Source organism: Puma concolor, chromosome E2, assembly GCF_028749965.1.
Source record: "Puma concolor isolate L17-30 chromosome E2, mPumCon1.1.hap2, whole genome shotgun sequence".
Classification (NCBI taxonomy): Eukaryota; Metazoa; Chordata; class Mammalia; order Carnivora; family Felidae; genus Puma; species Puma concolor.
The window spans coordinates 54,958,109-54,978,976 of record NC_141681.1 but is presented as its reverse complement, the minus strand read 5'-3'; the positions used below and the strand labels follow the sequence as shown (position 1 = coordinate 54,978,976).

Here is a 20,868-nt window from a genome sequence, read left to right as displayed (position 1 = left end):
ACTAACATACTAATGTAGAATACGTATAATTTTAGTATAAAAGAAGCTAATTTTGGGGCACCTGGGTAGCTCAGTCATTTAAGTGTCCAACTTTGGCTCAGGTCATGATCTCACAGTTTGTGAGTTTGAGCCCCACGTTGGGCTCTGTGCTGACAGATCAGAGCCTGGAGCCTGCTTCGGATTCTGTGTCTCCCTCTCTCTCGGCCCCTCCCCTGCCTGTGCTCTGTCTCAAAAATAAAAAAACAATACATAATTAAACGAAGCTAATTAAAAAAAAATTTTTTTTAATGTTTATTCTTGAGACAGAGACAGAGCGTGCAGGGGAGGGGCAGATAGAGAGGGAGACACAGAATCCGAAACAGGCTCCAGGCTCTGAGCTGTCAGCACAGAGCCCAATGCGGGGCTCAAACCCATGAACTGTGAGATCATGACCTGAGCCGAAGTCCGACGCTTAACCGACTGAGCCATCCAGGCTCCCCATACGAAGCTAATTTTTATTCTTGCCTTTGCCAGTCTTGTTGTCTGATCCAGCTTCCTTATTTTTTTTTAAACCAGAATAGTTTAAGACTATATTACCAAGGACGCCTGGGTTTCAAGTACAGAAAACTCAAAATAGCTCAAACCATAGGGATAATATACTTACCCAAGTAGCCAAAAGGACCCAAAGCAAGGCATTCATCCTGTTTATCCTGGCACTTCTGGATGCCTTCAACGGCAAGTAAAAGAAAACCCCAACTCAGATTGTCATAAACACTGGAAAGAATAAATCTACAGGTAGGCAACCTTCAGCTTCTATACGTACATTAATACGGTAAAACCTTGGATTGTGAGTAAACCTGGTCTGCGAGTGTTCCGCAAGGCGAGCAAACGTTTCTAATAAATTTTAACTTGATAAACGAGCGAGGTCTTGCAACGTGAGCTGTGTGATGCTGACTGTCACATGATCACAACTGAGCCAATGGTTCTTGAAAGTCGCTTTGCTATACAAGTGCTTTGTGTTACAAGTCCGTTTCCGGAATGAATTATGCCTGCAAACCAAGGTTTTACTGTATTTCTTTACAGTGCACTTGAGGTTTATATGGTGTTTATTGCATATTTACGTTCTCAAATCATTTTATTTCCTGATCAGAGTTGCCCTTTTGTTTCCGTCTCAGCCCCTTGCCCGTTTACTTTGTAGCACGTATCATAATTTCCTGTGACAGGTCTCCTGTTGACCGCTTGCTCCCTGACACCCTGAAGGCTGGGTCCGTGTGTCTTTCACCACTATGTCCCCAGCACCTAGAGCACTGCGTAGAACATAGTAGGTTCTCAGGCTCACCCGACTCCCAGTATGATCTCATCTCAATCCTTTATTCGTTATTTCCAAATAAGGCCACGTTGTTTCCAGATGAGTGTGAGTTCTGGGCACTGTTTCGTCCACTAACATCCCTAGCAGCTCTAGGTGGCTGCACCAGCAACTGCCTCGTGAGTTTTTGTTTTTTTTTTTTTCTGACAGAGGAAGGGGGAGGGGCAGAGGGAGAGAGAGAATCCCAAGCAGGCTGCACGCCCAGCACAGAGCCCAACGCGGGGCTTGATCTCAAAACCATGAGACCACGACCCAAGTGGAAATCAAGAGTCAGACGCTTTTTTAAAAAAATGTTTTATTTATTGGGATGCCTGGGTGGCTAAGTCGGTTGAGCATCCGACTTCAGCTCAGGTCATGATCTTGCGGTTCGTGAACTTGAGCCCCGCGTTGGGCCTGCTGCTGTCAGCACAAAGCCTGCTTTGGATCCTCTGTCCCCCTCTCTCTGCCCCTTTCCCGCTCTCTCAAAAATAAGTTTAAAACCATTAAAAAAAATAAATGTTTTATTTACTTTGTGAGAGAAAGTGAATCCTAAGCAGGCTCTGCTCTGTCAGCGTAGAGCCCTACGTGGGGCTCGACCCCACGAACTGTGGGATCATGACGTGAGCTGAAATCAGAAGTCATACACTTAGAGGTGCCTGGTGGCTCAGTCGGTTAAGCGTCTGCCTTCAGACCAGGTCATGATCTTGCAGTTCATGGGTTCAAGCCCCGCGTCGGGCTCTGTGCTGACAGCTCGAAGCCTGGAGCCTGCTTCGGATTCTGTGTCTCCCTCTCTCTCTGCCCCTTGCCCGCTCACACTCTGTCTCTCTCTCTCAAAAATAAACATTAAAAAAACCCTTTTTAAATTAAAAAAAAAAAAAAAAAAAAAACAACAGTCATTGGCTTGACCCAGTGAGCCACCCAGGCGCCCCTCAGCAAAGGTTCCGAGAGTCACTGTGCTTGGCCCAGCTTGGGTCATGCCCATCTCTGCATCAATCACAGTGGCGGAGGGAGGGAATGGCTGGCTGGCCAAACTAGGCCATACAGCCTTTGCGTAGAACAGGGAGGGAATACGGGGGGATGCCGAACTACATGTGTCGCCAAGAGAAGACAGGGCTGCCGGGGAGGTGAGGGGTGGATCTCAGAAAGGTGAGTGATAGGCGTTCGCTGTAACCGGCGGCGCCAACAGCTTTTATCTTGTACCCTGGTGTCCGTGAGGTGCACGGGGGATTGGTCGCTTGGGTCACGGTGGCACAAGGTGGAGAGCCACTTCCTTCAGGAGTACTGCTCTTCCCAGCCTCCTGGGGAGTCCCCCCGGCAGGGAGCACCACAAGATTTCTGCCGGGTGCTCAGATCTCGGTGATCAACCCAGCCTGGGATATTGTCAAAGGGCTTCGTGTTCTTTCCAAGGGAGCATCCGAAAGCCCCTCACAGAGAGAGGTTTGTGCCCCGGGGCTGTGGCGGTTGGGGGGGGGGGTGGTGTTCCTCATACCCCTTCGGCCAGGGCACATCCGCTTTCATATTTTTTAATGTTTATTTTTGAGAGAGAGAGAGAGAGTGTGAGAATAAGAATGAGTGGGGGAGGGGCAGAGAGAGGGAGACACAGAATCCGAAGCAGGCTCTGGGCTCCGAGCTGTCAGCACAGGGCCCGACGCGGGGCTCGAACCCACAAACCGTGAGATTGTGACCTGAACCGAAGTCGGACGCTGAACCGACGGAGCCCCCCTGGCGCCCCCACCTTCATCTTTTTTTATACAGTGGGTTCCTAGGTCGTTTTCCTAGAGCAGGATCTTTTCAACGTTAGGTGTCCGCATGCCGCCACCGGCTTGGGTTCCACAGAATGGCCACCTTCTGCCCGCCTGAGACACCAGCGCCTGCGCCAGGACCCTCCTCACCCACCTATTTCAATCAACACCCCTTAAGCCTTTCAAGCACGACTGCGAGTGGACAACCAGTATCACTTGCCATGAATGGAAGTTTGCCGTAAGTAAAATGCAGCAAAAACTTTGCATTGTCCCCCCGCCCCAGGGCAGAGCCGGAGTCCTGCTCTGCCTGAAGGGGGAGACGGGGAAATGCAAGGTGTTGAAGCTGCTTCCTCACTCAGGTGACCTGAAGGATGCACAGACTCAAAAAGGAAAGCCTGGCCTCTCTAGTGGATCGAGTTCCAGCCCCACCCCCTCCCCACCGCCACCGATCCACAGGGGACACATAGCATGGGTGAGTGAAACCTGTTCAGCCACAGCATTAATCTGGTTTGTCCTGACACAATTATCCCGGCGATGGTTATCCGCTGACAGGATGCCAGGCCTTAGCCACATCCACGTTCCCCACCTCATTCACTTGGACACCACTGTCCATTTTTTGTCATAAACGCGTGCCATGCATTTCCCTTTAAACCAGCTCACTTTTTTACTTAAGTAACCTTATTTTTTTAGTAACCCCTACACCTAACATGGGGCTCAAACTCACAACCCCGAGATCGAGTCGCATGCTCTTCCGACTGAGCCAGGCAGGCACCCCAAATCAATTTATTTCTCAAGAGGGCTTTCTACTACTGCCCTTGAGTGGGAAACTAGCATCTCTGGTCATTACAGAAAGGGCGGGGTGGGGGAACTAAAATAAACACCAAGAGAGGAAAGTAAGATTAATTTCTAGCTCCAACGATCGCCTGAGCTTGAGGACTGCTGTGTTTTTGTAACTAGAGAGGAGAGAACGACAGGCTGTCCGTGCTTCCTCGTCAGTCAGGATCGTGCTAGAATGAAGTGTTGTCTGATGAGGTATCTGAGGACCGGCTGAAACTGTATGGTTCCCCGGTGGCCCCTGCCCCACCGACACTTCGGGAAAATGGACGTGACCATCCCTCCTCATGGGGCAGCTTTTACTAGGATAAGCCCTCCTCCCCCACAACGCGGGCACTTGCCCCGAATGGGAGCCTCTGCACGCCCAGCATCTGGCCAGGTACGCGGCACCAGGCTGAAAAAAGCAACCAACGCATACAGACTCAAAACTTTAATCGGCGAACAAACACATACACATAAAAGCCATCTCTACGCTGGCCCACAGCTACACAGGTCAGTAGTTACAGAGTCCGCCCTCCATGTTCCCAATTTGCCGCAGGACCCCTGACCTCCATCTTTGGTGTCAAAACTCTCGTCGAACACGTTTCCCGCCTCCGGCCTGCCCTGTGGTATAGAATGGGTCTCGCCCAGACTACACAGCGATCTGGGGGCAGGGACCAGGTGCAGGGAGTTCAGTGTTTTGGCCCTTTGAAAACCCATATGCTCCCTGCTGTGGTGTGGGCCCAGTGGCGAGCGTGTAGGTTCCCAGTTTCAACAACAAAACCAACCGGCAGAACTCAAAGTGCAAGGTTTTTTGTTTTTTTTTTTGAAAGGGAGTGGGCACAAGTGAGCGAGGGGCAGAACGGGGGAGGGGAGATGCTGGGCTCACCCAAAGTGGGGCTCGAGCTCAGCAGAAGTGGGGTGTGGGCTTACCCGATATGAGACTCGAACTCACGAACCATGAGATCATGACCTGAGCCAAAGTCAGATGCTTAACTGACTGAACCACCCAGGCACCCCAGTTTCAAGGTTTAAAAGACTCAAGAACTCAGAGCACATACTCCTAAACTTTTTTAGCACCAAAACTATGAATGATATCAAAAGTGTGTCTTCGTAAAGTTCTCTTTGTGCTTCAGCAGACATGGGACGAGGTCACTCAGTGGGTGGGACACAAAAACCCAGAGCTGAGGAGGTGCCCTCAAGAGGGCACAGGGTTCCATGTGGCGTCTTAGCCGTAGAACAGGCCTGGCCAAGGTTGACCCGTCGACTTGAGGGCTCCAGCAGGAAGGATGGGGCCCTCCCTGGGCTCTCCAGCAACCCTTCACGGTCCCAGAACTTGCTGTGACAGGAGGGAATGTGGCATTTTAGGATGTCACTTGTCAATGAACAGTACCTCTCTGTGGAAATGGGGCCATCCGCTTTCCTTTGATTCCAGGAGTTTCGCAGCCAGACCAGGGCTTGCCGTGTTGGTATTCCCCACCCCGGAGCCTGGCAGAGCACCTGGTGAGTGGTTGGCTCTTGGACAAACGGTGCATGAGGAACATTCCGCCAGTAGTTTCCATACACAGTTTTCACCATCGAGCACATCTTCTGGGAACCGCGTGGCAACATCCAGTGCAGCTTTCCCAACTGAATCCCATGGTTTCCAGTACGAGGAACTCCTACCACACACTAGGTCTCATTCCACAGATCCAACTTTAAGCGGGGGAAGGAAATTACAGGAAGAAGGGGCATGTGTTATGTGGGAGAACGTCCTTTGGAGTGAGACGTTCTGGAGGTTAGGAGTGGAAAGTTCTAGCTATTTGGTGTTAGTTTACATGCTCTTGTTGGCTTCTGTGGGTGAGTCAAGAAAATACTGCGACAGAGCAGAGGGAAGGAAAAGTTAGACTGAAAAAAATTTTTTAATGGTTATTTATTTTTGAGAGAGACAGAGTGCAAGCAGGGGAGGGGCAGACAGAAAGCGAGACACAGAATCCGAAGCAGGCTCCAGGCTCTGAGCTGTCAGCACAGAGGCCGACACGAGGCTCAACCCATGAACTTGGGAGATGACCTGCGCCAAGGTCAGATGCCCAACCGACTGAGCCACCTAGGCACCCCGTCTCCCTCCGCCCCTGCCCTTTTTTTTTTTTTTTTTTTTTTTTTTTTTTAAAGAAAAGAGCAAGGTGCTGGGTTTGGGGGACCAAATTTAGCCAGAGGCGTTTTGAAGAAAAACTTTAAAAATGAAAGCCGTGCATAGTATTAGTAAGAACATTAACTGCAGTAAATAGAGGATTGCTAACTCTTCCTTTTTTTTTTTTTTAATATATTTGTTGTATCTCGTGAGTACTTGTAGCTCACATTTGGTAAGTACTTACTATGTGCTGGGCACTCAGTTCTAAGTGCACCTTTATCTCTATTCATTTATCCTCACAACAGCCTTCTGAGGTAGGTAACCATATTGTGCCAATCTTACAGGTGAGGACACGGAGGCCCTAGGAAGTCCCATGGCTCTCCCCGCGGATAGCACATGGCAGAGCTGGGGTTTAACTCAGCCGACTGGCTCAAGTCTACCGCTGAATTGCCATTCTACACAGCTTCTCCACTACTGTGTTTTCATGAGACTCATGTGTGCAAATTTTCTAATTGCTCCTTATTAATAAAGAGATGTATTTATTTCGTGGCGGAGGAGCCTACAGTGCGATGGTTTCAACCTTGGGGCCCAGACGAATGTGTTTAGATGTCTGGGACCCTGTTGCTGATGCTGGGACCTTGTAGTATTGCTACTTGTCACTTACTGCTAAGTAACTCCTTGTTACCTTCAAGTATGAACTTGCTGATGTCTGCTGAGACCTGCATCAGAGGGCTTTCTGACAATATTGACATTACTACTGTTTCTCTTGGGTGTGGACCCTCTGGTGCTGACTGAGATGGGCACTGAGGCTAAAGGCTTTCCCACAGACCCTGCAGGCATAAGGCTTCTCCCCAGTGTGAACTCTCTCATGCTGCATCAGATTTGCTTTCTGGGAAAAGGCTTTCCCACATTCAGCACACACGTAAGGCTTCTCCCCGGTGTGAATCCTCCGGTGAACAGAAAGGCACGAGCTCTGGCTGAAGGCTTTCCCACATTCCTGACAAACATAAGGCTTTTCTCCAGTGTGAACTCGCTGGTGAACAGAAAGGCATGAGCTCTGGCTGAAAGCTTTCCCACATTTCTGACAAACATAAGGCTTTTCTCCAGTGTGAACTCTCCGGTGTTGAAGAAGTTGAGCACCCAGGCTGAAGGTTTTCTCACAGTCACTGCATTTGTGGGGTTTCTCACCTGTGTGATCTCTCTGATGCTTAGAAAGGCACGAACTCAAATGGAATGATTTGTCGCATTCATCACACTCAAAGGACTTCTTTCCGGCATCAGTTCTCTGATGCTGAGTAAGGCAGTTACCTTGGGCAAGGGCTTTGTCACACTTGCTATAGTTACAGAGTTTCTTCTCCTCAGTGTGAGTTAACTGATGTTCTGAGAGGTGTGCACTTTGGCTGAAGGTCTTTCCACATTCATTACACGTAAAGGGGTGCTCACTCTTGTGGGTGGCCTGATGTTTGGTGAGGGAAGTGCTGCGGATGAAGGCCTTCCCGCAGTCCCCACATTCATACGGCCTCACTCGAGAGTGGATGTTCTGGTGGCGAAGGAGCTGTGTACTTTTGCTAAAGGCTTTTCCACACTGGTCACACTCAAAGGGTTTCACTCTGGTGTGAACCCTCTCGTGCTGAGTCAGATATTTGCTGCAGCTGAAGGTTTTCTCACATTTGCTACACTTAAAGTGCTTCTCGCCAACCCCTGGATGTTCTCTCGATTCTGAGTCCTGACTCAAGATACTCCCGCTCTCGCCAAGTGCTTGTTTTTCTCTGGCGTGAACACTCTGGTGGCATGCTAGGGTCGAGCTGCAGAAGAAGCGCTCGCCACACTCCTGACACTCGTGGAGGGTCTCCATAGCATGCATTTTCTCGTGTTGAACAAGGTATTCATTATGGCTGAAGGTTTTCTTGCATCTGGCACAGCAGTAGGACTTGCCTGTGGCGTGAACAGACTGGTGTCGAATCAGGTGGGAGGGCCGGCTGAAACTCTTGATGCACTGATGACACTTGTAGGGCCTGTAGCCGGTGTGAATCCTCTGATGTTCATTAAGGTGAGTGCTCCGGTAGAAGGATTTCCCACACTCATTGCATTTGTAAGGCTTCTCTCCACTGTGAACCCTCTGGTGGACCTTTAGGGTCGAGATATTCCTGAAGGGCCTCCCACACTGATCACACTCGTAAGGCTTTTCTCCGGTGTGAATGGACTGGTGTTCAGCGAGCAGCATGCTCTGCCCGAAGGCCTTCCCGCATTCCTGATGCTCAGAGGTAGTTTTCGTAGCATGGGTTTTTTGATGTTGGAGGAGGTATTTGCTGAAGTCGAAGGTCGCCTTGCATTTGGCACATTCATAGCGTTTCTGAGCGTGGGTCTTCTGATGCTGGGTGAGGTGAAAGGTTTGGCCGAAACCCTCGCCAGGCTCGTTACCTTTGTAGGACTCATCACCTGTATAGGGTTTCTGCTGCTCAGCAGGCTGTAAGCTGAGACCTGACGGAGGGTCACTGTCTTGATTCTTATGTGGTTCTTCTCCAGTGTGAATTTGCTGATGCCACAGAAGGTGTGTGCTCTGAGTGCAGGTTTTCCCGCCCTCGTTACACGCACAGGATTTGTAGTCTGTGTGAGTTGTCAGGGGCACTAAGAGGCAAGACCTCTGGCTGCAACCTTCCTCATACTCTTCGTGCACAGCGGGTTTCTCTTTAGTATGAACAATCCAGTGCTGGATGAGATGGTAACTCTGACTGAAGCTCTCCCCACATTCACTACATTTATACAGTTTCTCGCCTCCCCGGACAGGATCCTGCTGGCTCTGGTCTAAGTCACAGCCAAAGTCTTTCCCACGTTCCTGAGACTTAGCTGGGCTCTTTTCAGGAAGATCACGCGTCACAGAATCCTCCCTCACGGAAAGGAGGGGCTCAGGACTGAGGTCTCTCTGGAGTTCGCGACTCCTGCATTCTGTGGGACTTCCCTTGTTGGTAACAACGTCAGACTTCAGAAGGCTTTCTGGATCTCCTAGCAAACTGTCTAACCAACTCTCACCTACATAGGCTTTCCCCAGACTGGAGTTCCCGAGGCCATCCTTGGACAAAGTCTCCATGATCTCCTGGGAGAGTCCTTCCTCCAAGAAGTCTTGTGCCAGAGGGCAGTTCTTGACTTCGGCCATGTCCGAGAGAGGGTAAGTGCAGGTGTCTCCCGTTCCCCGCGGCGAAACATAAGGAGCTGCAGGGTGAGAACACAGACAAGAGGGAGAACGGGTGATGGCTCCTCAGGAAGCCTGTCCCTCGAGGGGATGATGAAGGAGAAGGGGCCAAAGTGGTGACCCGGCTGGAACTGGCAGCACAGGAAACAGAGAGCCCATTTCCAAGATGGTTAAGTGGGGAGCTGGGCAGCCGTGGGGGCTCCACAGGGAAGGGGAGCCTCTTAGCAGATGCCGTTGCCCCCATCAGCCACGGCCCACTTCTTTTTTTTTTTTTTTTTCAACGTTTATTTATTTTTGGGACAGAGAGAGACACAGCATGAACGGGGGAGGGGCAGAGAGAGAGGGAGACACAGAATCGGAAACAGGCTCCAGGCTCTGAGCCATCAGCCCAGAGCCTGATGCGGGGCTCGAACTCACGGACCGTGAGATCTTGACCTGGCTGAAGTCGGACGCTTAACCGACTGCGCCACCCAGGCGCCCCAGCCACAGCCCACTTCTTGGAGAAGGGCGCTGTTCAACGGGGAAGAAGGTAGAAATGATATAACTGCTGGAGGACAGATTTGGTTGGTAAAGGCGTGGCTACGCGGTTCTGGAAAGAGCATGTATTTCTTTTTTTAGTATTTATTTATTTATTTATTTTGAGAGAGAGAAAGCGTGAGTGAGCAGGGGAGCGACAGAGAGGGAGGGAGAGAGAGAATCCCAAGCAGGCTCCACGCTATCAGCACTGAGCCCAGTGTGGGGCTTGAACTCACAAACCGTGAGATCATGACCCGAGCCGAAACCCAGAGTTGACGCTTAACCGACTGAGCCACCCGGGCGCCCCCATATGTTGTAGAGGTGGCAGGGGTCCGTGCTGGTCACCTGCGCGCAAACACTGGTGTGCTCGTTGGGAGGCCACGGAGGGTCCGCATTTGCGAGCTCACGAGAGGTGAGCTGCATCCTGACTGGGTGGCGGAGGCCCGGACTGAGCCACGCAGCCACCACGCTGTGGTCTCTGACTCAGGGGCCCTTCTCATGTTAATGACCTGACCGTGAGGAAAGTGTCCTGTGCCCCAGGGAAGGCCCCTGCCTCTGCCTTTTCCCACTGGGGACACGTCAACCAGCGTGACACCCTCGCTGCCTAACCTGTTCCCTCTAGAGGAACTGTGGCCTAGGAGAGAACGGAACAAATGCTCTTGGCTGCATTAAGGCCTGGGCTTGAGTTATTAGCAGATGTGGCCATCTGCTGTGCCCTCCGGGACAGACTTGTACAAACACAGGGTGAAACAGACTGGGGATGTATGGTGCTCAAAGGGCACAGGACATGAAGGTGGAGAGACTGACTCAGGGCACCAGGACAGCCACATGCCGAACACTGAGGTAGACAAGACGAGGGCCCCAGCCCTGCCGGGACGAGGGGACAGAAGCCAGCACGTGGCAGAGGGGCAAGATGTCTAGGCAGACGTTTGGGGTCTGGATGGAAGTTCCAAAGACGGAGGGCAGACAAAGGGCCCTGTCCCACCGGCCCCCGCCCCGCCCACTCACCAAGGCCCTCTGATTCTGGGCTTTCTCTGACCACGGCCTCCAGCTCTTCGCCACCATCTGGACAGGAGGTCGGTTTGGGTTTGCAGGGGTCTGCAGGGAGAGAAGAGCGCTGTCATCAACCAGGACACGGCAGGCCAGCCGACTGCTTAGCGGGAACCTTCTGGCTGTCCTGACCATCAGTGCTTTGTCCAGTGTACAGCTCGTGAGAGCCAAATGCCGCTCTGGGCGACTCCGGGGACACCTGCCCCGTAGGGTTCCCAGTCTGGTGGAGGAGAGAGACCCAGACAGTCACAGTCCAGGGTGATCAGAGCTGTGAAAGCCAGGGCCGGGGATACAAAGGACTTGCGACAGCTCTTGAGGGATGAGCAGCCTGCCAGGTGGAGAGGCACGCACCCTCTCATCCACCCACGGAGCCCACATCACCCAAGGCCTCTGTGGAATATGCTGGGTTCCCAGAGCCCAGGCGGTCCTGTGCCCTGCCCTCGGCAAACTACTCGAGGAAGGAAGCAGAATCCTAATCCTGGGGAACTGTGCTACCGTGGAGGAAAAGCGCCTTCTTGGCTTGAAAATGGAAGGGCCATGAGCCAAGCAATGCAGGCGCCTCTAGAAGCCAGAAAAGGGCAAAGGCACAAGACTCTTCCCCGGAGCTTCCAGAGGGAACAAGCCCCGCCAACAGCCTGACCGCAGCTGGGTCAGACCCGTTTCAGACTTCTGACCTCCACAACCGTCGGAGAATAAACGCGTTGTTTTAAGCTGCTGTTTGTGGCATTTCTAAGAGCAGCCGTAGGAAGCTAATACGCTGCTTGGACATACACACAAGCGTGTGCGGGGGCTCAAGGGAGACGTGCCTATACTGTGGGATGTAGTTTAGAAATAGAAAAGACGCCGAGGTCTGAGCCGCCCCGAAGCTGCTTCTGCCGCACATGCTCAGTAGAGTTTAGAGAAAAATCTGGGAGGCTGGCCCTCAGCTGGTGTCTGGGAACCTGGATCTCGGGAGGGTTCCAGCATTCCCGAACAGAGGGGCCCCCTGTGCCTCAATTATCATGCTGAACACCTGCTTTCCGGCTGGGAGTCTAGAATTTTGGTACTTTCCAGGCAGAGGGTGCCTGTGTGACCAGCTCCCAATAAAAACTGTGGGTGCTGAGTTTCCAGTGAGCATCTCCAGTAGACATTTCACACCATTTGTCCCTCATTACGATCGTGTGGGACTCCACGCAGGGAGAGGGCTCTGGAGGCCGGCTCTGGTTTCCCCTTTGCCGCCCATGCTGTGTCCTTTCTCTGTAACATGTCACGGCCGTGAGTACGACCACATGCTGAGTCCCTCAAGTCCCCTCCTCGTAAGTCACTGAACACAGGGTACTTCCGGGAACCCCCGCATAGCTGGGAAGGTGACTTCTCTTTGGACCTCATTTTCAAAAGGACCAGCAAAACAGGGAGTCGGACTTGTGGGGTGACGGCAGGACCGAAGGCCAGTTCTAAGCGCTGACCCAGCATGAGACCCGCCCGGCTCCTGAGACTCCTGCTACTCGTTCGTTTACTGAGCCACCATTCAGTGAGTCCCCGCCCTCAGGAAGTGCCCGTCCCAGCAGAGGGAGACAGAGCATAAAATGGGCAGTTCGAAAGCGCAGGAGTCGTGGGCCGGTGGGGCACGGGCCAGAGGACTCGCTAACAGGTCGCGGTAGAAGTCTTAAAAAAGGAAAGCCCAGAGGCAGGGAGGGGACGAGACAGGAAGGCAAATGCAAAGACCCTGAGCGTCAGCCCCACAAGGACGAAGAGGAAAGTGCTAAGGAGGCCAGAGCAGCAGGCGGGTGGCTGATGGGGTTTCTCAGCCTCGGCACTAGTGACACTAGTGACATAATCCTCGGCTGTAGGGGCTGCCCTTGCATTCCCGGACATGTGGCGGCGACCCTGGGCTCTACCCATGAGACGCCAGGTGCACACCCCCTGCTCCTAAGTGCGAACCAATCAAAAAGGTCACCAGGCACTGCCAGTGCCCCCGGGGGGGCAGAATTGGCCAGCTGAGCACTGCTGGTCTACATCATGCCAGCTCTGAGGCGTTCAGGAGCCGAGAATTTATCCTGTGGGTGACAATAGCCAAAAGCAGGGCAGGGACCGGGCCGCCAGGGCTGGAGTGGACACTCACTCAGCAGGAAAAGGTTCTGGTAGTTGTCCAGCGCCGTGTCCCAGAACAGGTCCCCCTGGTCCAGCCCCAGCTGCTCCCAGTCCTCCAAGGTGAAGTCCATGGCTACATCCCTGTGGGTCACAAATTCCTGAAATGTAATACACTGCCAGTGACCGTGGGACTGGGGTCAGCGATGGACCCAACGGCTCACTTGATGCACCCTGCCCTCCATGTACTAGGTCTTTGACAAAAATCTTCTCGCGGGAGCCCTGAGACATAGGACACCGGGCATCCCCATATTTTGTAGGCAAGATATGGAGTTTCGGAGAGGGGACGTGCGTTCCCCTTAGGGTCACACAGGCAGGACTTAAATGCACGTCGGCCTGTTCTTAAAATCTACTTACTTTGGCTTTTGCTTCTTAGCATTCATTCAAGATTTTAAGTTTTTACTATGGAAATTTTCTAACACACACAGTAGAGATCTGCACGTAACAGAAACCCGCCGTGGGTTTCTATGTTTGTGCTTGATTTTACAATACAAATATTCTTAAAAAAGTAAGCAAATTGATTAAGCATATTCTAACCAGGATCCTCCTCTGGCCACTACGTGGAAAAACATAAAAGGTGGAAAGGCAGAGGCAGGGAGACGAGGAAAAAGGTGAATTCCATGATTCAGGCGAGAAAGGAGAACAGGGATGGAAGGGGTGTGAAAAGGTGAGATGTGGCCATTTTTTTTTTAAACGTTTGTTTATTTATTTTTGAAAGAGGGAGAGAAAGAGAGAGAGCACGTGTGCACAAGTGGGGGTGGAGCAGAGAGAGAGGGAGACACAGAATCCCAAGCAGGCTCCAGGCTCTGAGCTGTCAGCACAGAGCCTGACGTGAGGCTCGAACTCACAGACCGCGAGATCATGACCTGAGCCAAAGCTGGACGCTCAACTGACTGAGCCACCCAGGTGCCCCAAGATGTGGACATTTTGACACTGCTGGGGACAACGTCTCCCAAGAGAGCAAATGTAATGAAAGACGGACAGGAGCCCAGACGTCCGTAAGATTTTAGCCTGAGCACTGGAAGGACAGAGCTGCCGCTGCCTGAGACAGGGGAGAAGCAGGTTTTGGGGCACAGTGTGAGTCTGGTTTGGTACAGGTTAAGTTCGAGATACCCTTTTAAACCTTAGACATCATGGTTCCCCAAAGACATCCACATTCTAATCCCCAGAACCTGTGAATGTCACCTTGTATGGCAAAAGGGACTTCCCAGGTGTGACAAGTTAAGGATCCTCAGATGGGGAGGTTACCCTGGATGATCACGGTGGCCCCTGATTGTCACGATCATGACAATCTCATATCTTTTTTTTTTTTTCTTATACCTTTATAAGAGGCAGAAGGGGGGTGCCTGGGTGGCTCAGTCGGCCATCCGACTTCGGCTCAGGTCATGATCTCACAGTACATGGGTTGGAGCCCCAAGTCGGGCTCTGTGCTGACAGCTCAGGACCTGGAGCCTGCTTCGGATTCTGTATCTCCCTCTCTCTCTCTGCCCCTACCCTGCTTGTGCACTCTGTCAAAAATAAATATTTAGGGGGTGCCTGAGTGGCTCAGTTGGTTGAGCGGCCGACTTCGGCTCAGGTCATGATCTTGCGGTCCGTGAGTTCAAGCCCCGTGTTGGGCTCTGTGCTGACAGCTTGGAGCCTGGAGCCTGTTTCAGATTCTGTCTCCCTCTCTCTGACCCTCTCCCGTTCATGCTTTGTCTTTCTCTGTCTCAAAAATAAATAAACGTTAAAAATAAATAAATAAATAAATAAAATAAATATTTAGAAAAAAAATGAGACAGAAGGAGTCGAAGGTAGGAGAAGGTGATGTGATGACAGAAGCAGAGGTCGGAGTGACGTGGCCACGAGTCAAGGAACACAGGCATCTCTAGAAGCTGAAGAGGCAAGGAAGGGGTTCTCCCCTGCAGCCTCCAAAAGGAAGGAGCCCAGCTGACACCTTGGCTTCATACTTCTAGCCTCCAGAGCCAAGATAATAAATTTCTATCATTCAAGGCACTTTGTTACAACAGCCCTAGCAAACAAATACGGTGTTACCCCGCCAATAACATGTGAGCTCATGACGGCAGGGACCACATCAGTTGGTTCCCTAGCGAGTAGACCCAGCACCCAGAACAAAGCCTTCATGTAGGAGGCATGTGGGGACATGGTGATCCTGGCAGCTGTTTTGGGACAAGGGAAGGAGTTCATCAAGGATGGAACCAATAGGAGGTGGGGCTGAGAGATGGGGACAATACACTGGGTCTCGATCACACTGAGTGGGCTGGCGGATCAAGCCGGCTCTGGCCTTTCTGGTTATGTGTTCTATATAATCCATTGACTGTTTAAATTGCTTTGAGCCAAGTGTTCTGTTACTTGTGGCTGAAACTGTTGCTGTCTATACCCGGTCAGAAGGGATCAGCCAAAGAGGCTTTGTCAGCAGGAGCCAGATCAGAGAGCCCCAAGAAGCTTCCTTCCCTGGACTCCTTGATTTTGCTGGAAATAGCGGTGGGGGTGTGGGAGGACCCTGGACTTGATCCGTGGGGCACTGGGGAGCCACAGAGAGTTTTATACAGGACAGTGACAAGGTCAGAGCATGTATTCGTTCAACAGTCATTTCTCCCGTGTGCCAGACCCCTCTGAGGATGCTGGAGGCAGAGAGGTGTCAAACCCATTCCCTGGCCTACAGGGGACACCCAGGGATGCTGACAGTGAGCATAAGGAGATAGGGCTGTGACAGAGGGCAGTATCCAGGACTGTGTGGCCAGGGACGGGCATGAGGACGTTGCCTTGGAGTCAGGAAAAGCTTCCTGGTTGGGGCAGATATTCAAGTTGGGTCATTAAGGATAAGCAGGTATCGGTGGTAGAGGAAGGTTTTCATTCATCATTCAAGAAACACCTCAAGGACCGCTGTGTACTGGGCCCACGCTGGTCCCTGGGGGCCCAGAGGCGAGGCCCAATCAGTACCTGTCTCCAAGGAGCACCTCGTCTGGTGGGGCTGACAGACGGGGGCAGGGGACAACCACAGCCAGGTGATTTGTGCTATGATGAGGCCGGAGCAGGGAAGAGCTCACTGCCCACGCAAGGTGGGGGCTGAGCTGGGTCTTGAAGGCTGCGTAAGACCGGCCGGAGATGGCGGGTAGGGTATTCTAGCAGAGGGAGGAGCCCGAGCAAAGGCTGGGAATCTGACAACCACAGTGTAACAGTTTACCACCAGGCCAGGAAGGGAGTTTGGGTTATGGAGGGAACCGGAGGAGACGCTGAGGAAGGCGGCAGGACTCAGGTCGTGCAGGACGGGGCTGGGAAACCTGGGTTTGATCTTCTAAGCAGAAAGGATGCCTGGAAGGGTGCTGAGCAGGAGAGCGACAGCGTAACAAGAGGATCACCTGGGGGTCACCGTGGGTCAGTGAGCCCAGAATAAAGGCTGGCTGGCCATGCAGCCTCAGGGCATGGGGCCTGGACAAGGGGCCCTCGACTCACCTTGGTGGTAGCCGACTGGGACTCGGTGGCCGGAGTTCTCACTTAAGATCCCTCTCCATCCCCTCCATGTTCCTGTCTGGCAGAGCCGCAGGAGACACAAGGGAGCCGGGAGAAAGTCTCCCTTCCTTCTAGGGCTGGCTCCCTGGCCATGCCGGATGAGCCCCCAGAATGTCCGGAAGTAGGAGGATGAGTCAGGATGGGAGTCTCCCTGCGGGGATCACAACAACACTTCTGTATCGGCCGAAACTACTCCACGCCCCTCATTTCCACTGTGCTTCGGGGCCCACAGGCAACTTCATGACCCTTCTTGGCACTTATTATAGTCAATAAATCAATGTTTGGGAGAGGTGGCGATTAAGGTCGGTCACCTGGGTGGGACCTTCGGTCTTGCTCGCGACCGTGTCTCAGCATGACACGACCCCTGACGTACAGTAGGCGCTTTTGGAACGTTTGTTGACAGAACACAGTGTCTCTCCAACTGAACCCCCGGGATGAGGATTCTGGGTTCTTTTTCTTTTTTTTAACGTTTATTTATTTTCGAGAGAGAAAAAGGCAAAGAGAAGGAGACGCAGAATCCGAAGCAGGCTCCAGGCTCCTAGCTGTCAGCAGAGGCCAACGTGGGGCTCGAACTCGTGAACTGTGAGATCATGACCTGAGCCGAAGTCGGACGCCCGGCCGACTGAGCCACCCCAGGCGCCCCAGGATTCTGGGATTCCTGATTACTGGCTCTAGAATTTGAGTCCAGGTGAGCTGGCCTCCAAAAGTTTTACTATTTTTTCAACAGTAGCAAGATTCCTCCAACTTTTTTTTTTTTTAAACATGACCCACAGTAACAAAGACATATACCATGACTGTCCATTCACACACAAAACGAAAACAAAACTTCACGAAATAATACTGAATCTTACAAAGTAGAATGTGCTAGGATCTTTTCTATTCTAGTCTCTTTCACTGTACTTCATTTAAAAAAAAAAAAAAATTATGGCCAGGACACCTGGGTGGCTCACTCGGTTAAGCGTCTGACTCTTGCTCACGGCTAAGGTCATGATTTCACAGTTTGTGAGATCGAGTCCTGCACTGGGCTCTGTGCTGACAACTTGGAGTCTGCTTGGGATTCTCGATCTCCCTCCCTCCCTGCCACTCCTCTACATGTGCCTTCTCTAAACAAATAAACATTAAAAAAAAATTATGGCCACTGCCCAGTGAGTTATTTTCATGACCCAAATATATAAAACACTGTACCATGGGGCCTTTTTTTTTTTTTTAATATTTATTTTGAGAGAGAGAGAGAGAGCATGCGTGTGTGAGAGTGGGGAGGGGCAAAGCGGGCTGAGTTGTCAGCACAGAGCCTGATGTAGGGCTCCAAAGACCTGAGCTGAAGTCGGACATTCAACCAACTGAGCCACCCAGGTGCCCTGTACCATAGGGCTTCTTACACGTTGGTAGCTACTGTGAATTTCCTAAGTGGCACATTATCTACAGAGTGATGAAAACACTCCGTATCACAAAGCAGCAGGATGATTTAACGTCAGGTCCACAACTGTTAAGCTTCTAGGGACAGATGTGCTTTGAAATTCAGAAATTTTCTGATTTTTATTAAAAAAAATTTTTTTTTCCAACGTTTATTTATTTTTGGGACAGAGAGAGACAGAGCATGAACGGGGGAGGGGCAGAGAGAGAGGGAGACACAGAATCGGAAACAGGCTCTAGGCTCTGAGCCATCAGCCCAGAGCCTGACGCGGGGCTCGAACTCACGGACCGCGAGATTGTGACCTGGCTGAAGTCGGACGCTTAACCGACTGCGCCACCCAGGCGCCCCTATTAAAAAATTTTTTTAATGTTTATTCATTTCTGAGAGAGAGGGGGAGACAGAGAGAGAGAAAGAGAGCGCGCGCGCACATGGGGGAGGGGCAGAGGGAGCTGGAGACACAGAATCCGAAGCAGGCTCCAGGCTCTGAGCTGTCAGCACAGAGCCCGATGCAGGGCTCCAACTCACAAAAATGAGATCATGACCTGAGCCGAAGTTGGACACTAAACTGACTGGGCCACCCAGACACCCCAAGAAATTTTCTGATTTTTAAAAAGGTGATACACACACACACACACACACACACACACACACACACACACACACACACAATATATTTCATTAAAATCACAGTGCAGTGTGGGGGTGCCTGGGTGGCTCAGTCAGTTAAGCGGCAGACTTCAGCTCAGGTCATGATCTCACGTTTCGTGGGTTCGAGCCCCGCGTCGGGCTCTGTGCTGACAGCTCAGAGCCTGGAGCCTGCTTCAGATTCCGTGTCTCCCTCTCTCTCTGCCCCTCCCCCGCTCATGCTCTGTCTCTCTCTCTGTGTCTCAAAGATTAAAAAAAAAAAAACCTTATTAAAAAAAATAATAAAATAAAATCACAGTGCAGTGTGGGCCAGGCAGCATTTTGTACTTGAACACCTCAATATTTTTAGAGTGAAGGGTATAGATATTCTCTCTAGGTAGGATAATGAGAGGTTATAAATCCCAGTAGTTCTGGTCAGGTCTTGGACACCAAACTTCTGGAAAAAGTGATCTTCCGGGCTTTCCAGATTTTGATTGCAGGTAAGGTGATGTGGCAGACGTGTTAAGTGCTAACGTTTACTCAACAGTGACTTTCCTCACATGACAGAGGTTAAGTCTCGCCTTGAGGGTGTAATTTGGTCCACAGATATGGTTTTTTGCTCACAGTGCTGGTGGATAGCAGGTTTTGAGAGAAAATTATTTTAAGTAGTCTCAACCTTGAAAACTGGGAAATTGAGCATGGGGCCTGCTTAAGACTCTCTCCCCCTCTCCCCCCCCCCACTCTCTCTAAAATAAATAAAAATGAAAAAAAAAAACAAACGATTTCCAGTTTCTGCCAAATTCTAGGATTTGGCTCACCGAGTCTAACAAGGCTGTTAGCTGGGGCCTAAAGTTACCACCCTTAAGTGGGGCAAGTGCTCCCTGATGCCCCACAGCTCTCCGCCCCCCCCACCCCCCCCCCCAGGCGGTTCTCTCTTTTACCTAATCTGCCTCACCCTCATAGACATCTGAATTTCGGACCTCTGTCTACAGTTTCCAAATCACGTTCTGTCCGTATCTCATACACTCTGAGCCCTGGGACAGAACAAACTGGAGCCCTACTGTGAGGCTCAAGGTCACCCAGCCTCTCAGAATGAACTTGAGCCAAACAATTACAGGACTGGCAAATCCAGCGCTCTAGAATTGAGAACTCTTGCTGCTTCTTAGTGTGGGACCAGAGCAGATCATTCACCCTTGGTTTCCACGTGTACGAAATGGGACAAGTAAAACAGATCCACAGCCCCGCAGCTGTAATTCTAAAAACCAAAACAGCTCTGAAAAGCAGAACCTTATTCATTCGTAAATTGGCGGCAAAACTGAACCCGAACTGCCACAGGCTGTATATAGTGTGAATATTCACGCCTTTCCCCGGGCAGAAATAATCGATTTCCAAGAACTGCCCCAGATCGCTCTGAGGCGTTGCCTAACTATGAAATAGGCACCCTATTAACTTTCCAAACTCTGATAAACTGTGATTCCCGAAGTGCTCCCGGTGCCAAGGGAGCCGATAAAACCGAGGAACCGCGCTTGGCGCTGCTGCGGAGATTACAGGAGGAAATCCGAGTACAGCGCGGCGCCTGGCGCCCAGCAAGTGCTCAAATGTGAAATGCTTCGCCCTTCTCAAGAACTCCCATTCATTCATCCCTCCAGATCTGCCCGATCAACTTCAGGCAACCGAACCCCTCCTTCGGCTTCCATCTCCTCACTCAAAAGTAAATGTAACCTCTCCTCTCAGGGCTGCCGGTGAGGACTGGAAACCATTTCAGCGACAGCCCGGCCCAGAACACGCTCCGAACAGAGAGCGGTCAAGACCCCACCTGGACACCCACCGCCCCCAGAAGGCGCGCCCTTTGCCGAAGTCACCCCGTGGGCATTCCGTCACCCCTCAAGAAGAACCGAGCCCCCAAGCCTTGGGAGTACTCAGTGACCCCACCTGCGGCGTCGCCTCACCTCTCAAGACTGCCGTCCGTCGCGTTAACAGAAGCGACTCCCGCCCCGAGGAAGACGCAGACCCAACTCCTCCCACTCGCGCCTTGTAACAACTTCCGGCGCCGCGAGAACTTCCTCGAGCTCCTCCACCCAGGAGCCTCCGCGCCAACGGGACTCGGTTTCCCAGAAGGCTGTGCTGACGCCTATCTCCGCTTATCTGTGTTTCTTTCCCCGCCCTCTTCTCTGGCCGCTGAGCACTGGAGGAAAGAGAGTAGAAACAAAATCGGGACCAGGTAGCATGTGGGAATTGCAGTCCAGTTTTTACCCAGTTAAAGGACAAGCTAAGCAGCGTACTCTGGTTTGAAGCAGACGGCGGGTTGCCATGGAAACGCGTTGAGGCGGAAATTCCTGAAAAGACGCTTGGAAGCAAGGGGCGGAGTTTGAGGCGGGAAAATTACAAGACTTCTCTCTGATAGGCGGAGAGATGCTTCATAGTTCACTCCTCCTTACCATTGGG

The 20,868-nt window shown here is 51.7% G+C and overlaps 1 protein-coding gene and 1 long non-coding RNA gene across 3 annotated transcripts; one reads left to right on the top strand and one right to left on the bottom strand.

The window, feature by feature from the left end:
- The first annotated feature begins 349 nt into the window (after nt 1–349).
- Nucleotides 350–9,436, top strand: LOC147573752 (uncharacterized). Of its 2 annotated transcripts, XR_015245014.1 has the most exons (4): nt 350–774; nt 3,126–3,304; nt 3,426–3,538; nt 9,028–9,436. It is a non-coding gene; the product is annotated as an uncharacterized LOC147573752 (long non-coding RNA). The 2 variants fall into 2 exon arrangements; XR_015245013.1 differs by lacking the exon at nt 350–774 and having other exon boundaries at nt 2,212–3,304.
- On the bottom strand, nt 4,316–20,734 carry ZNF473 (zinc finger protein 473). The gene is made up of 5 exons (XM_025914725.2): nt 20,373–20,734; nt 16,329–16,536; nt 12,847–12,956; nt 10,704–10,793; nt 4,316–9,199 (listed from the first exon to the last, which is right to left on the bottom strand). The coding sequence occupies exons 3-5, from the start codon at nt 12,944–12,946 to the stop codon at nt 6,744–6,746; spliced, it is 2,646 nt and encodes an 881-aa protein (XP_025770510.2). The 5' UTR covers nt 12,947–12,956; nt 16,329–16,536; nt 20,373–20,734; the 3' UTR covers nt 4,316–6,743.
- Between the last annotated feature and the right edge of the window lie 134 nt (nt 20,735–20,868).

Excerpts from the sequence above, each read along its gene's own strand:
- ZNF473 (XM_025914725.2), bottom strand. The coding sequence starts at position 12,946 with ATGGACTTCACCTTGGAGGACTGGGAGCAGCTGGGGCTGGACCAGGGG. Across the intron at positions 10,794-12,846 it reads CCAGAACCTTTTCCTGCTGA|ACCCCTGCAAACCCAAACCG; the intron begins GTGAGTGTCCAC and ends CTCTCCCTGCAG. Across the intron at positions 9,200-10,703 it reads CCCAGAATCAGAGGGCCTTG|CTCCTTATGTTTCGCCGCGG; the intron begins GTGAGTGGGCGG and ends CTCACCCTGCAG.